The 17,484-nt window shown below is 32.6% G+C and overlaps 1 protein-coding gene across 1 annotated transcript; it reads left to right on the top strand.

Annotated features, from left to right (window-relative positions):
• The first annotated feature begins 46 nt into the window (after window positions 1-46).
• On the top strand, window positions 47-2,461 carry LOC133331770 (zinc finger protein 184-like). The gene is made up of 3 exons (XM_061540145.1): window positions 47-1,095; window positions 1,771-2,152; window positions 2,210-2,461. Exons 1-3 carry the CDS (start codon window positions 47-49, stop codon window positions 2,459-2,461), a joined length of 1,683 nt encoding a protein of 560 aa, XP_061396129.1.
• The last annotated feature ends 15,023 nt before the right edge of the window (window positions 2,462-17,484 follow it).

Raw genomic sequence — 17,484 nt, 5'->3', positions numbered from 1 at the left:
ATCCACGCCTTGTTTGGTCTTTAGAAAATTATTCTTTAATAAATCTATGCGGTTGGAACAAATACACAGTGATCATCGACTTATCTTAAAAGCCGAATCAGATCCTCTGCAGCAGGAAGATGCCAAACCGAAGGATGTTTTTTTGAAAAGTCTACTGGAACCCGAGATTGTTATTGGCCAACATTTGGATGAACCAATAGAGATTAAACAAGAAAATGAAGAACCCATTGCTGTTGTAATAAAGGGCGACAACAACATTGACGCTGAGGCGGATGATGAGGGTGGTGTGGACAAGAAAAACCACAACAATTCCGAAAATTCACTTGATATATTCGAAAATGAACAGGATCCAATGGCATATAATGACAATGAGTGTGATGATGATAATAGCAGTGATTCCAATTACAGCAATGATGATGATTATGATGCTCCAGATGATGTTCATACAGATAGTGATGACGATGATTTGCCATTAATACACAAAGTGAAACACCAAATGAACAAAAAATCAACACGAAAAGCCAATAAAGCAACAAAAGAAACAAATAAAGACGAATCGGAAGATGATACAACAGAAATTCCAAAAAAGAAAAGAAGAACGAAATCCACAAAATCTTCAGAGAAAAATAGAAAACCCTCTTCCACCAAGAAACGCGAAACAAATCGCCAAACGTCAAATCTGCCGAAAATCAATCGTGTCGAGTATGATAAATTTCTGCAGGAACATTTCAAAATGTCGTGTGATAAATGTTCGAAAACATTTGAACGTTTTCGCCAATTGTGTCAACATTTCAGCCAGGAACACAATGAACAAGGCTATGTTATGTGTTGTGCAACGAAATTCTTTAATCGTCGTCTTCTCGTCGATCATATAAATTTCCATCTTGATCCGGAGTATTTTAAGTGCAATCTTTGTGGCAAAGTTCTGACGAAACGTATTTGCCTTATCGGTCATATGAAAATGCATGAGGAGAAGAAATTCGCTTGTGATAAATGCGATAAGAAATTTGTACTGAAACATAAATTGGATAAACATAAGCTGACACATCTACCGGAATCGGAGAAGAAATTTCCGTGCAATGATTGTGGTAAATTGTATGTGTTGAGGTTTTTTGTTTTTATTATTATATAGTTTTGAATGAGGGATTTTAAATCGCTTCAGGTGTGGTAGTTTTGCAAAAATATATCTTCAATAAATTTCCTCTAAAAATCCACGCCTCTAGCTGTGATAGTTTTTCAAAAAAATTACCCTTTAAAAATCCACGCCCTTAGCTGTAATAGTTCTTCAAAAAATACCGTTTAAAAATCCACGTTCCTAGCTGTGATGGTTCTTCAATAAGTACCCTTTAAAAATCCACGCCTCTAGCTGTGATAGTTCTTCAAAAGATACCCTTTAAAAACCCCGGCCTCTAGCTGTGATAGTTTTTCAATAAATATCCTTTAAAAATCCACTCCTCTACCTGCGATAGTTCTTCAATAGATACCCTTTAAAAATCCACGTCTGTAGCTGTGATAGTTCTTCAATAGATACCCTTTAAAAATCCACGTCTGTAGCTGTGATAGTTCTTCAAGAAATACCCTTTAAAAATCCACGCCTCTAGCTGTGATAGTTCTTCAATCTGGCTGTGATAATCCCTGAGAAATATTCCTTACAAAATACACCCTGGCTGTGATAATCCCTATCATTCATAACGAGCATTATTCCTAAAATTTATTTTTAAATTTAATTTTTTCTAAAAAAATTAACTATTTCCCCCTCCCTCTTTCCAGCTACGCCAATGAATATATACTTAATCAACATCAGAAGGCGGTACACTTGAATATCTATGCAAAAGTCTGTGAGATATGTGGTGAAACTCTACCCGATTCGCATAATTTTAAGCGGCATATGGAAAAACATGAGGGCATTGTACCGGTCAAAACAGCCAAGTGTGATATCTGCGGTCTAATACTAACCAGTCATCACACGCTGAAATTACACAAAGAACTGAAACATCCACCGGAGAGGCGTGAATATAATTGTCATATCTGTTCGAAGGTTTCACCAAATATGCGTGCACTCAAGAAACATATACACGAAACTCATGAAATGGGTTATCGTTTTAAATGTACCATCTGTGAAAAGGAATTCAAGCGAGCGGATAATTTTAAGGTATATAATAAATGGAAACATTTTTATTAAATAATAATTCTTGGTTTCTCATTTCAGTCCCACATGGCCATACACACGGGCAAGCCTTTACATCGTTGCCCCTGGTGTCCCAAGGAATTCAATTCGAATGGCAATATGCATCAGCATCGTAAGAAAGCCCATCCTGTTGAATGGGAGGAGGCGCAACGTAAAAAGTATTCAGGAAATTTACCGCCTAATTATAAGAGACCAACACCTCCGGTTGTAGCCAGTAATAGTAGTAGTAATACAACCATGCCACCACCAGCCACAACAAATCAACCAACATAATTGCGAATACTAGATGATATTTTTTAATATTTAAAAATTGTCCAGAAGATAAATGTGAAAATAATAAAAACAAAACTTAATTGGATATTTTTTAAATTCATTTTTTAGGGACCAAACAAGGGGTGGATTTATTAAAGATTATATTTTCAATTTCAATTTATTTCATAAACGAGAATCTAGCCCAAAGGGCCAAAAGCGTGGACCAAACAAGGCGTGGATTTATTAAAGATTATTTTTTAGGGACTAAACAAGGCGTGGATTTATTAAAGATTATTTTTTTAGGGACTAAACAAGGCGTGGATTTATTAAAGATTATTTTTTTAGGGACCAAACAAGGCGTGGATTTATTAAAGATTATTTTTTTAGGGACCAAACAAGGCGTGGATTTATTAAAGATTATTTTTTTAGGGAACAAACAAGGCGTGGATTTATTAAAGATTGATTTTTTACCGACCAAACAAGGCGTGGATTTATTAAAGATTGATTTTTTACCGACCAAACAAGGCGTGGATTTATTAAAGATTGATTTTTTACCGACCAAACAAGGCGTGGATTTATTAAAGATTGATTTTTTACCGACCAAACAAGGCGTGGATTTATTAAAGATTGATTTTTTACCGACCAAACAAGGCGTGGATTTATTAAAGATTGATTTTTTACCGACCAAACAAGGCGTGGATTTATTAAAGATTGATTTTTTACCGACCAAACAAGGCGTGGATTTATTAAAGATTGATTTTTTACCGACCAAACAAGGCGTGGATTTATTAAAGATTGATTTTTTACCGACCAAACAAGGCGTGGATTTATTAAAGATTGATTTTTTACCGACCAAACAAGGCGTGGATTTATTAAAGATTGATTTTTTACCGACCAAACAAGGCGTGGATTTATTAAAGATTGATTTTTTACCGACCAAACAAGGCGTGGATTTATTAAAGATTGATTTTTTTACCGACCAAACAAGGCGTGGATTTATTAAAGATTGATTTTTTACCGACCAAACAAGGCGTGGATTTATTAAAGATTGATTTTTTACCGACCAAACAAGGCGTGGATTTATTAAAGATTGATTTTTTACCGACCAAACAAGGCGTGGATTTATTAAAGATTGATTTTTTACCGACCAAACAAGGCGTGGATTTATTAAAGATTGATTTTTTACCGACCAAACAAGGCGTGGATTTATTAAAGATTGATTTTTTACCGACCAAACAAGGCGTGGATTTATTAAAGATTGATTTTTTACCGACCAAACAAGGCGTGGATTTATTAAAGATTGATTTTTTACCGACCAAACAAGGCGTGGATTTATTAAAGATTGATTTTTTACCGACCAAACAAGGCGTGGATTTATTAAAGATTGATTTTTTACCGACCAAACAAGGCGTGGATTTATTAAAGATTGATTTTTTACCGACCAAACAAGGCGTGGATTTATTAAAGATTGATTTTTTACCGACCAAACAAGGCGTGGATTTATTAAAGATTGAATTTTTACCGACCAAACAAGGCGTGGATTTAAAAAAGATTCATTTTTTAAAGCCAAACAAGGCGTGGATTTATTAAAGATCCATTTTTAGGGACCAAACAAGGCGTGGATTCATTAAATATCCATTTTTAGGGACCAAACAAGGCGTGAATTTATTAAAGATTCATTTTTTAGGGACCAGACAAGGCGTGGATTTATTAAAGATTCATTTTTTAGGGACCAGACAAGGCGTGGATTTATTGAAGATTAATTTTTTAGGGACCAAACAAGGCGTGGATTTAGTAAAGTTTAATTTTTTAGGGACCAAACAAGGCGTGGATTTATTAAAGTTTAATTTTTTAGGGACCAAACAAGGCGTGGATTTATTAAAGTTTTAATTTTTTAGGGACCAAATAAGGCGTGAATTTATTAAAGATTAATTTTTTAGGGACCAAACAAGACGTGGATTTATTAAATATTCATTTTTTAGGGACCAAACAAGACGTGGATTTATTAAATATTCATTTTTTAGGGACCAAACAAGGCGTGGATTTATTAAATATTAATTTTTGAGGGACCAAACAAGGCGTGGATTTATTAAATATTCATTTTTTAGGGACCAAACAAGGCGTGGATTTATTAAATATTCATTTTTTAGGGACCAAACAAGGCGTGGATTTATTAAATATTCATTTTTTAGGGACCAAACAAGGCGTGGATTTATTAAAGTTTAATTTTTTAGGGACCAAACAAGGCGTGGATTTATTAAAGTTTTAATTTTTTAGGGACCAAATAAGGCGTGAATTTATTAAAGATTAATTTTTTAGGGACCAAACAAGACGTGGATTTATTAAATATTCATTTTTTAGGGACCAAACAAGACGTGGATTTATTAAATATTCATTTTTTAGGGACCAAACAAGGCGTGGATTTATTAAATATTAATTTTTTAGGGACCAAACAAGACGTGGATTTATTAAATATTCATTTTTTAGGGACCAAACAAGGCGTGGATTTATTAAATATTAATTTTTGAGGGACCAAACAAGGCGTGGATTTATTAAATATTCATTTTTTAGGGACCAAACAAGGCGTGGATTTATTAAATATTCATTTTTTAGGGACCAAACAAGGCGTGGATTTATTAAATATTCATTTTTTAGGGACCAAACAAGGCGTGGATTTATTAAATATTCATTTTTTAGGGACCAAACAAGGCGTGGATTTATTAAATATTCATTTTTTAGGGACCAAACAAGGCGTGGATTTATTAAATATTCATTTTTTAGGGACCAAACAAGGCGTGGATTTATTAAATATTCATTTTTTAGGGACCAAACAAGGCGTGGATTTATTAAATATTCATTTTTTAGGGACCAAACAAGGCGTGGATTTATTAAATATTCATTTTTTAGGGACCAAACAAGGCGTGGATTTATTAAATATTCATTTTTTAGGGACCAAACAAGGCGTGGATTTTTGTTAAAGTTTAATTTTTTATAATTATAATATATAATTTTTTTAATTATAATATAATATTAAATATTGTATTAAACATATAAATATTATTGTTCCCTCTATTAAATATTATTTATTTTTTATTTATTTAATACAATATATACTTTATTTATTTAATTTTGTTAATTTTCCCCAAATTTAATTACATTTATTTTCATTTTAAAGAATTTCTTATTAGAATGACACATCGTTTAAAGCACCTTTATGCCGTGAACAACAACAACACACAGCATGCTCAAGTAACCGAGTGTATTGTGTACTTGGCTCACCCAACATCGATTACCCACATAAAACACCATCAATGCGAGCGAGAGAGAGCACACATCTGTCAGTCGCGATTTTGACATCAAACGTAGCAAACGGTTAAACGGTGGAATATATGTGATTTTTTTTCGTTATTGTGTGTTTTCTGTTTGTAATCGTTCGAAGGCAAACAAGCAAAGCAGGCGGCAGTGTCAACAAATAAGACACAATATTAAATTAAACAAAAAATAATCAAAATTTTTATTTAAAGTCTATAAGCAAGCAAGTTTGTGTGTGCTATAATTAATTAATTGTGAATAAAATGTGCGAATTTAATCGTTGAATGTTCTTCTCCATCATCCTCGTCGTGTTTTCGTGTAGTGTGCGTGCATGCATGTAGTTGTGTTTATTTTGTTTTTGGTGTAACCAAAAAAAAAGTTGGGCAACAATAACAAAACGAGAAAAACCAAACCAATAAGCAACAGCAGCAGGCAGCAACAACAACAAAAAGTAAGCAAAAAAGCATGTTATAAATTAGTTCAACAAACCAAAAACAACAACAACAAAAATAAATCAATACTACATTTGACATAACATTGTCAATGAAAAAAATAATTATTCTCTCAAGTCAAGAAAAAAAAGCCGGTCATGAGCAAACAAAATCATGAAATGTTGAACAAACATCCAGCGAAATAAAAAAAGAAAAGAAAATTAAGAATTACAAAACATAAACAAAACGTAGAGAAAACATAAACAAAAAATACGAAGAAGAAGCAGCAAAGTCCCCCCACCAAAAAAATAAATAAAGTTCAACTGTTAGTTCTTGTTTGTTGTGTGCAGAGAGAGAGGGAGACATTGTGTAATGCAAGTGTGAACGAGTGAGAGGGAGAACGGTAGAAAGAGTAGTGTAGTGTTCATTTGAATGTGTTTACAAGTGCCAAATTTTTTGTTGTTATATTTTGTGTGATATGTGTGTCTGTTTGTGCGTGTGCGTTGGTTACCCCACGGTGTTATCAATCAAAAAAAATTCTTGTTGTTTAAAAGGAAATAACAAAAATTGTGGCAAACAAATGGGCAAAATCTAATTATTTATGAATTTTTATTGTGCATCTCTCTACGAAGTATTTTCCTTCTAGTTTGTGCAAATATGTGTATTTTGTTGTAAAATATGCGCTTTTATTATGCAAATATTTTTGTTCATAATTCTTTTTTAATTGACTTGTAATTAAATTCCATTAGATTAAAACAACAAGTAGCACGATGTGTCACAGTGGTCTTCTGACATTTTTAATAATTTTAAAGTACAAAATTAGTTTGATTGATTTATGTGGGGAATAGTAGCAGACTTGTTTGTTGTTGTTTTTTTCATGATCAATTAATTGGTCTAATTGGAATAATTGATGACAAGTGGTTATGCAGAGGGGGATCACAGAACGCATGATGTTGTCATTTTGAAAAATTTGTGATCTGTTTTAATTTTTATTTATTTTTTGGAAGACTTTTGAAAGCCATAAAAATATACCTGAGACGCGTGAGTCCTTAGTGCAAACACTAGTAAAAAATTGAATTGAAGCTATTTATCACAGAATAGTCCCCAGAACATAGCCTCCTTCAAGAATGAAAAGAATTGAGTATTGTTGGGTATTTTATAAAAATACATGGTTAATAGAAGGATATTTCTCCACGATCCTGGGTCATCTATGCCTATACATAATATGGTGCTTTGAAGGATATTTGTTTTCGACACTCGAATTTGGCCCAACATTTTTCCAACATTTTTTTTTTAATTTAATACAAAAAAGTAAAAAAGCCGTTATAATTTTAGCACACGATTATTGTAAGCCATATGGCATACCAAATACCAATTTCAACAATTTTAAATTGAGATTTTTTCTAGAAGCTTAAAACCCCCAAAACGTAGAACGATATTGAAAACGCTGGTATGGCGGATCATGTCTATAAAATCCTCAAAATATTGTAGTTATGAGGGTAAAGTTATATGTGGCCATCATCAACATCCACAGGATTTTATTTCCGTGTGTGGGGCTCAATATGAAAAATTTCATTGAAGAAAAAATTGTTTGTAAGGGTACGTCCCTGGAGGCTATACCTAAAGCCGGACTAATATTTATTACATAGGAATTACCGAACACTTGGAGTCATCTTTATATGAGGTGCTATGTCTAATTGAGGACCGCTATACTCGTAGCTCAATTTTGAATTCTGACATCACAATACCTTCCTTCACGCTAACTATTAAAAATACCGATACCAAATGCGGACCGATCAAGTTCATCCTCGAACCAGAAGTTCTAGTTCGTTCCTCCGAATATAGTTAGTCTTAGAATTCCATAATTTGTATGGTGTAAACTGACACACCCCAAAACGCGGAACGAATCAGTTAATTATTTTAATTAAAAAAATGGGGTAATATGTGGACTAATCCCAAAGGGAGCGAATATAAATATCATTTTTTGAGAGTGATTTTATTACCAAATACGACTACAAAATTACAGCGAATTCGGTTGAAAAATGAACTCAAAATACTGAAAAGTGGACCTATATTTAAAATTTTTACTGGAGACATTTGGTACCTAATAAGAACCGAAGGTACCAAGATTCAGTAATTTCCTTTAAAAACGTGATTACGAAACCCAAAATGCCGAAAATCGGCGTTACCTTTTTATGGGGTCTTCCAGAAAGTGTGGACCGATATTTAAAATTTTTAGTGGAGAGATTTGATATCTAATAAGAACACATTGTACCACATTTCAGCAAAATTCGGTTGAAAACGCGCTCAAAACATTCAAAATACTGAAAATTAGGGAGTACCCTTATATGGAGGCTTCCAGAAAATTGTGGACCGATATTTATCATTTTTAGTGGAGAAAATTGGTATCCAATAAAAGCACATTGAATTCGGTTAAAAAACGAACTCAGAAACACCAAAATATCGAAAATTGGAGGTACACTTATATGGGGGCTACCAGAAAAAATAGACCTATAATTTTGCTGGAGACATTTCGCACCCAACAGCTATAGCTCCCATATATATTTTCGTCCGATTTTATGTAAAGGATGCACTAAACTTCTAATTGTTGTCCGATTGAGACGAAACATGGCATAACGTATTGTATTCAGACTAGGATAGAGTGTGTTAAGTTTCATTGAAATCGGCTAAAATATAGATATAGCTCCCATATATATTTTCGTCCGATTTTATGTTAATGGTGCGCTAGAATCCCAATGTTTGTTGGATTGAGACGAAATTTGGCATAACGTATTGAATTGAGACTAGGATAGAGTGTGTTAAGTTTCATTGAAATCGGATCAAATATATATATAGTTTACATATATAGCTTCGTCCGATTTTATCTAAGTGGAACACCAAACTCTCAACTATTGTCCGATTGAGACAAAATTTTGCACAGAGTACTCAGTTAGGTCCAGTTTGATGTCTGTGAAGTTTCCCATATATATTTTCGTCCGATTTCATACAAATGATACACTAAAGAATCACATCTGCCTGATTGACATGCAATTTTTCATAGATATCAGAATGATTCAAATATCAATGTAGATCACAAATTTAATTTCGTCCGATTACATTTCACTGGTTCTCCAAATATGCTATGTATGTTTTATTTGCATATGAGTATCTCTTGTATGTCATATAGTCGGCCCCGTCCAAATTTTGAACTTTTCTTACTAGTTAATTTTTGGACTGTTCCTTGGGAAGTGCCTCCAAAAATGTATTTAAAAAATCCGTTTGAGTTCATGATGGAAATATATTTAACTAGAGCTATTCTGAATTGTGAACATTTAAAAGGAAATATCTATAAAAAAAAAAAAACTTTCCAAAAATTATTTTTAATTTAAAATATTTGTTTCTAATTTTATATCAGTATCCATGTATTGCTTTGTATTTTATGTCTCCCTTTCATTTTCATATATTTTCTAATAACTATTTTTTGTCATTTCAGGTTTAAACCCAAAAAATCTAAGCTGCTGTAGGCGTTATAAAATTTCTGTGTCAAATCCAAATCCAAAGAAATGGTGTTCCAAAATTATCAATCATTAATGTTTCTGTGTGTGATTCGTCGTTATGTGAAATAAATATTTAAAAAAAAAAAGCCAACCAAAGATCTAAGAAAAAATAATTTGTGTGTGTGTGTCTTAAAAAAATAAAATTTTAAATTAATTTTTAAAGAGTTACAAAAAAGCCAATAAAAAAGTGTCTATAGGAAAAAAGTTTCGTTTTACCGATTTTTGAATGTGCATTGTTGGCTTTTTGTTTGTGCAAGAAGAAGAAGAAGTGTCGTTTTTGTTGTCTTTTTTTGTAAGAGAAAAATTTTTCAAATCACATAAAATTTCCCAAACATGAATAATTATCAAAATCAAACACCACCAGCGGTGTTGAGAAATCAACAGCAGCAGCAACATCACCACAACAATCATCATTTCTCAGCGTCATCGGGTTCGGGCCCGTCATCATCATCAATGGTGGTGGTGCAACAGCACCAGCAGCATCATCATTTTACCACACCTGTTAATGCTGCAGTGGTGCATCATCCTCCTCCAGCAGTGGCATCATCATCCGTGGCAACAACTCATCTAACACCACAGCATCATCACCACCAACCGCAGCAGTCGCACCATCATCAGCCACCATCCGTGCCAGTTCCAGCACCACCACCACAACCTTTAATTAGTAACTCTTTGGCAATACGTCAAGAAATTCAACGTTTCGAAAGTGTTCATCCATCGATCTATGCCATCTACGACTTAATCGATTTGCTACCCATAACGGATGCCCAGATCGCTCAACAAATAAGGGATCATGTTGTTTGCATTGAAGGTAAGTAAACTAAGTAGCTTAACAATAAATGTTTTTGTAATTGTTTTTTTTTTTGTATGTTGCTTTCGTTTTTTGTTGTTGTCGTCATTTTTTGTGTTACTGCCATAATTATGGTGGCATAACACCTGAATGTGGTTTCTATAATTTTTTTTGCTCACAATTTCTCTCTAATCTGTGTTATTGATAGTCGGTGTGGGCTATCAAATGACAATTTTGGAATTCCTTATTGGCGAGGGCGAGGGTGTTACCCCCGTTTTTTGTTAATGGTTGAGCAGAGGAGGATGATATCATGTTACTAGAGAAAATATTTTTGGGGGGAGTATACACTTATTTTGAGGTAAAAATAAGGTCTTTCGATTTGCACGAAATTTGGCACAGCGTACTGAATTAAGCCTAGAATAATGTGTGCTAAGTTTCCTGAAAATCGGTTCAGATTTAGATATAACTCCCATATATATTATCGTCCGATTTAAGGTAAATGGTCCACCAAAGTCCCTAAATATCTTTCGATTTTCACGAAATTTGGCACAGCGTACTGAATTAAGCCTACAATGATGTGTGCTAAGTTTCGTGAAAATCGGTTCAGAGGCGTGGATTTTTTAAAAAATATTTTTCAAGGCGTGGATTTTTTAAAAATATTTGTTCAAGGCGTGGAGTTTTTAAAAATATGTTTTCAAGGCGTGGATTTTTTTTTAAATATTTTTTCAAGGCGTGGATTTTTTAAAAATATTTTTAAGGCGTGGATTTTTTAAAAATATTTTTTTAAGGCGTGGATTTTTTAAAAATATTTTTTTAAAGCGTGGATTTTTTAAAAATATTTTTTTAAAGCGTGGATTTTTTAAAAATATTTTTTTAAAGCGTGGATTTTTTAAAAATATTTTTTTAAGTAGTTAACATGGCGTGGATTTTTTAAAAATATTTTTTCAAGGCGTGGATTTTTTTTTAAAATATTTTTTTAAGGCGTGGATTTTTTAAAAATATTTTTTTAAGGCGTGGATTTTTTAAAAATATTTTTTTAAGGCGTGGATTTTTTAAAAATATTTTTTTAAGGCGTGGATTTTTTAAAAATATTTTTTTAAGGCGTGGATTTTTTAAAAATATTTTTTTAAGGCGTGGATTTTTTAAAAATATTTTTTTAAGGCGTGGATTTTTTAAAAATATTTTTTTAAGGCGTGGATTTTTTAAAAATATTTTTTTAAGGCGTGGATTTTTTAAAAATATTTTTTTAAGGCGTGGATTTTTTAAAAATATTTTTTTAAGGCGTGGATTTTTTAAAAATATTTTTTTAAGGCGTGGATTTTTTAAAAATATTTTTTTAAGGCGTGGATTTTTTAAAAATATTTTTTTAAGTGGTTAACATGGCGTGGATTTTTTAAAAATATTTTTTTAAGTGGTTAACATGGCGTGGATTTTTTAAAAATATTTTTTCAAGGCGTGGATTTTTTAAAAATATTTTTTCAAGGCGTGGATTTTTTAAAAATATTTTTTCAAGGCGTGGATTTTTTAAAAATATTTTTTCAAGGCGTGGATTTTTTAAAAATATTTTTTCAAGGCGTGGATTTTTTAAAAATATTTTTTCAAGGCGTGGATTTTTTAAAAATATTTTTTCAAGGCGTGGATTTTTTAAAAATATTTTTTCAAGGCGTGGATTTTTTAAAAATATTTTTTCAAGGCGTGGATTTTTTAAAAATATTTTTTCAAGGCGTGGATTTTTTAAAAATATTTTTTCAAGGCGTGGATTTTTTAAAAATATTTTTTCAAGGCGTGGATTTTTTAAAAATATTTTTTCAAGGCGTGGATTTTTTAAAAATATTTTTTCAAGTAGTTAACATGGCGTGGATTTTTAAAATTTGTTGTATTTTAACATTAAATAAATGTTTGCAAAAATTTAATGTTCTGCCAATAATTTCTAATGACCTTGCAGCAATTATGCTTTTGTAAATATTTGCCTTTCTTTTTACTGCGTCTGTCTGTCTCACTCTCCCGCTTCATTTCCGATTCTGCATATAATTTTATGTTTGACTTTATAATTATCGTCTACATCTTTAAACAGTATCAGAGTCATCATCCACTTTGGCGCAGTTTGTTTTTCTTATTTTTTCACATTTTTTTCAACGCATAAATTACAGAAGCCAATATTATTTTTCGTTCCCGTCATCGTCGTCGTAGTTTTTCTGTTTTGTTGATATTATTGCGTTGCAATTTCATTTTTGTTTTCTTCGACGACGACTTCTTCTAATGTATGTCTGTTGTTGATAAATCAGTTTGCCTCGGATCGTTAAGACTCCATTTAATTCGCCACACAGCCAGTATCGGCATCAGCACTACCCCTGCGCTCCCATGCTGCATCCAACAACATTCCGGGTATCAGCTAAAGTTTTGTTTTTTTTTTTTTCTGTAGCGCCACATTGACTTGTGCCTGCCTGCCAGTCCGCCTGCAATGGCTGGCTATGGCCCCCCGAAAAAAATGTAAAACTTGCAACTTTTTGTGTTTACATTTTCCCCAGTAGCAATTTTTATTTTGTTTGTTGTTTCAAGAAACAGCAACAGCAAAAAAGACATTAAATATATATTTTTAGTTTATTTTTTTGTGCGCAAACGAAATTCTACAAAAATAAGAATAACAAATGACTGGATATTATCTAAGTGGATTCGGGAATGAAATTATTCCGAAACAAGAATTTTTATCGGCATCTTTAAAACATATTTCTTTAAAAAATCCATGCCTTGTTGGTAGCTCGAAAAAATATTTCTTTAAAAAATCCACGCCTTGTTGGTAGCTCGAAAAAATATTTCTTTAAAAAATCCACGCCTTGTTGGTAGCTCGAAAAAATATTTCTTTAAAAAATCCACGCCTTGTTGGTAGCTCGAAAAAATATTTCTTTAAAAAATCCACGCCTTGTTGGTAGCTCGAAAAAATATTTCTTTAAAAAATCCACGCCTTGTTGGTAGCTCGAAAAAATATTTCTTTAAAAAATCCACGCCTTGTTGGTAGCTCGAAAAAATATTTCTTTAAAAAATCCACGCCTTGTTGGTAGCTCGAAAAAATATTTCTTTAAAAAATCCACGCCTTGTTGGTAGCTCGAAAAAATATTTCTTTAAAAAATCCACGCCTTGTTGGTAGCTCGAAAAAATATTTCTTTAAAAAATCCACGCCTTGTTGGTAGCTCGAAAAAATATTTCTTTAAAAAATCCACGCCTTGTTGGTAGCTCGAAAAAATATTTCTTTAAAAAATCCACGCCTTGTTGGTAGCTCGAAAAAATATTTCTTTAAAAAATCCACGCCTTGTTGGTAGCTCGAAAAAATATTTCTTTAAAAAATCCACGCCTTGTTGGTAGCTCAAAAAAATATTTCTTTAAAAAATCCACGCCTTGTTGGTAGCTCGAAAAAATATTTCTTTAAAAAATCCACGCCTTGTTGGTAGCTCGAAAAAATATTTCTTTAAAAAATCCACGCCTTGTTGGTAGCTCGAAAAAATATATTTTTTTTTTAAATCCACGCTTTAGCAATCCTTCCAAAAATATTTTTTTAAAAAATTCCACGCTTTAGCAATCCTTCCAAAAAATATTTTTTTTTTAAAAAATCCACGCTTTAGCAATCCTTCCAAAAATATTTTTTTAAAAAATTCCACGCCTTAGCAATCCTTCCAAAAATATTTTTTAAAAATTCCACGCCCTTGAAACTTACCCTTTGATAATTACAAGACCTTCAATATTTTTTTTATAAAACCCAACAATAAAATAAATAAATATTTGAATAGTTAATCTACTTATTATGCCTCTGGAATTAATCACGTCGGCTAACATCTATGGCATTCCCATTTAGACGACACTAGAATATTCATTCATGCCGTCAGTCATTCAATTCCTCACCCATTCATTTCCCTCGTTCCGACACGATAAATGAATGAAGCTTTTACTTTTTCCTCGCTGCCTTGCATTCAATATGCAGAGTCTTGTTTGCATTTTCCCTAGCTGCCGACTTCGCTGTTCTCCCTCCCGCCTTCAGCACCCTTGGCCATGATTATTTATCAAATAAAAATAGAGAACGACAAAAAAACTAAGATGAAGAGGAGCAGGAAAAAACAAACAGGCTTTGACATTGATAATGAATGACATTCCATATACGATAATAACTCCGGTGGTGGTACCCGGGCCTGTGTGGTGTTCCATGTTGATGAATGGGCGAAAATGGATGAGTAGGAACCTAGTAGCTTTGTGTTTGGTTAAGGGCGCAAAATTTAGCTAAGGCAGCAGATCTCCACCTATTTTTTTTGTGATGCATCACTGGATAAAGTAGTTAAAATTAAATATTGAATGCCTATCTATGCGGATGCCTACCTGGCAGCCAATAAAAAATCCAAATGGACGTGACATTCAACGTTTTCAGGTGTGTTCGGAAAAAATGTTAGCAAAGTTTACTTCCGTTTTTATTTTCAGCCGGGATGCGAATCGAAAAAAACAGCACAGCTTATTGGTGTTGCTTCAATGTCATTTGAAGTCGGCTTATACTACGTGTAAATAATTCGAAATTCTGCAACAGACGTTTCCTTTTAACAATAAAATCATAGAGTGGAACAGGTGTGTAATGAGGTGGGCATGTCACATTCCAATGGAATTTGCCGGGGCTTCGAAATATAGTTATAAACCGCAACCAACAAGGCTTGGTTTTTTTTTTTAAATATTTTTAATAATTATTTTTCAACATCCAGGAGAAGCGCCGATTTTTTAAAATTATTTTTCAACAACCAACCACTACCAAAAAGGCGTGGATTTTTAAAAGAAATATTTTTTCAAGCCACCAACAAGGCGTGGATTTTTAAAAGAAATATATTTTCAAGCCAACAACAAGGCGTGAATTTTTAAAAGAATTTTTTTTCCAGATGCCAACAAGGCGTGGATTCTAAAAGAATTTTTTTCCAGCTGCCAACAAGGCGTGGATTTTTAAAAGAATTTTTTCCAGCTACCAAAAAGGCCTAAATTTTTAAAAGAATTTTTTTTTCCAACTACCAACAAGGCGTGGATTTTTAAAAGAAAAATTTTTCCAGCTACCAACAAGGCGTGGATTTTTAAAAGAAAATTTTTTTCCAGCTACCAACAAGGCATGGATTTTTAAAAGAAATTTTTTTTCCAGCTACCAACAAGGCGTGGATTTTTAAAAGAAAATTTTTTTCCAGCTACCAACAAGGCATGGATTTTTAAAAGAAATTTTTTTTCCAGCTACCAACAAGGCGTGGATTTTTAAAAGAAAATTTTTTTCCAGCTACCATCAAGGCGTGGATCTAAAAACAAAATTTCGAGCTACTTGTTAGTAGCTTTTTGTTAGTAGCTGGCTTTTTAAAAGAAATTTTTTCCACCTAGCAACAAGACGTGGATTAAAAAAAGACATTTTTTCCAACAAGGCGTGGATTTAAAAAAAAATTCCTGCTACTAACAAGGCGTGTATTTTTAAAAGTGTTTGATATTCCTTCTGAAAACATCCTTTAAAAATCCACGCCTTAGTGTTTGATATTCCTTCTCAAAATATCCTTTAAAAATCCACGCCTTAGTGTTTGATATTCCTTCTCAAAATATCCTTTAAAAATCCTCGCCTTGGACTTTGATTTTCCTTCTCAAAATATCCTTTAAAAATCCACGCCTTAGTGTTTGATATTCCTTCTCAAAATATCCTTTAAAAATCCTCGCCTTGGACTTTGATTTTCCTTCTCAAAATATCCTTTAAAAATCCTCGCCTTGGACTTTGATTTTCCTTCTCAAAATATCCTTTAAAAATCCACGCCTTGGACTTTGATTTTCCTTCTCAAAATATCCTTTAAAATCCACGCGTTAGTGTTTGATATTCCTTCTTAAAATATTCTTTAAAAATCCACGCCTTAGTGTTTGATATTCCTTCTCAAAATATCCTTTAAAAATCCACGCCTTATACTTTGATATTCCTTCTGAATATATCCTTTAAAAATCCACGACTTAGACTTTGATATTCCTCCTCAAAATATCCTTTAAAAATCCACGCCTTAGTGTTTGATATTCCTTCTCAAAATATCCTTTAAAAATCCACGCCTTATACTTTGATATTCCTTCTGAATATATCCTTTAAAAATCCACGACTTAGACTTTGATATTCCTCCTCAAAATATCCTTTAAAAATCCACGACTTAGACTTTGATATTCCTCCTCAAAATATCCTTTGATATGCCTTCTCAAAATATCCTTTAAATATCCACGCCTTAGTGTTTGATATTCCTTCTGAAAATATCCTTTAAAAATCCACGACTTAGACTTTGATATTCCTCCTCAAAATATCCTTTGATATGCCTTCTCAAAATATCCTTTAAATATCCACGCCTTAGTGTTTGATATTCCTTCTGAAAATATCCTTTAAAAATCCACGACTTAGACTTTGATATTCCTCCTCAAAATATCCTTTGATATTCCTTCTGAAAATATCCTTTAAATATCCACGCCTTAGTGTTTGATATTCCTTCTGAAAATATCCTTTAAAAATCCACGCCTTAGTGTTTGATGTTCCTCCTCAAAATATCCTTTAAAAATCCACGCCTTAGTGTTTGATATTCCTTCTGAAAATATCCTTTAAAAATCCACGCCTTAGTGTTTCGTATTCCTTCTCAAAATATCCTTTAAAAATCCACGCCTTATTGTTTGATATTCCTCCTCGAAATGTCCTTTAAAAATCCACGCCTTAGTGTTTGATATTCCTCCTCAAAATATCCTTTAAAAATCCTCGCCAAGTCCTTCATAATATCTTCTCCAAAAATCCCCTCTCTTTTATTTGATAGCTAAATTGTTGTTTTAATTGTTGTTTTGGTCCTTATATTTACACTTGTTTACAGGTTGACTTTCTGTCTTGTTTTATGCCTTTCATTTCAATTGTTGTTGCTTTTGTTGTTGTTCGGAAAGAGCCACCATAAAGTG

Source organism: Musca vetustissima, unplaced genomic scaffold (genome assembly GCF_032173495.1).
Source record: "Musca vetustissima isolate MV318-11 ecotype Yass unplaced genomic scaffold, APGP_CSIRO_Mvet_v1 utg21597, whole genome shotgun sequence".
NCBI classification, from domain to species: Eukaryota; Metazoa; Arthropoda; class Insecta; order Diptera; family Muscidae; genus Musca; species Musca vetustissima.
The sequence above is the reverse complement of the archived record's forward strand: the minus strand, read 5'-3'. Positions and strand labels throughout refer to the sequence as shown.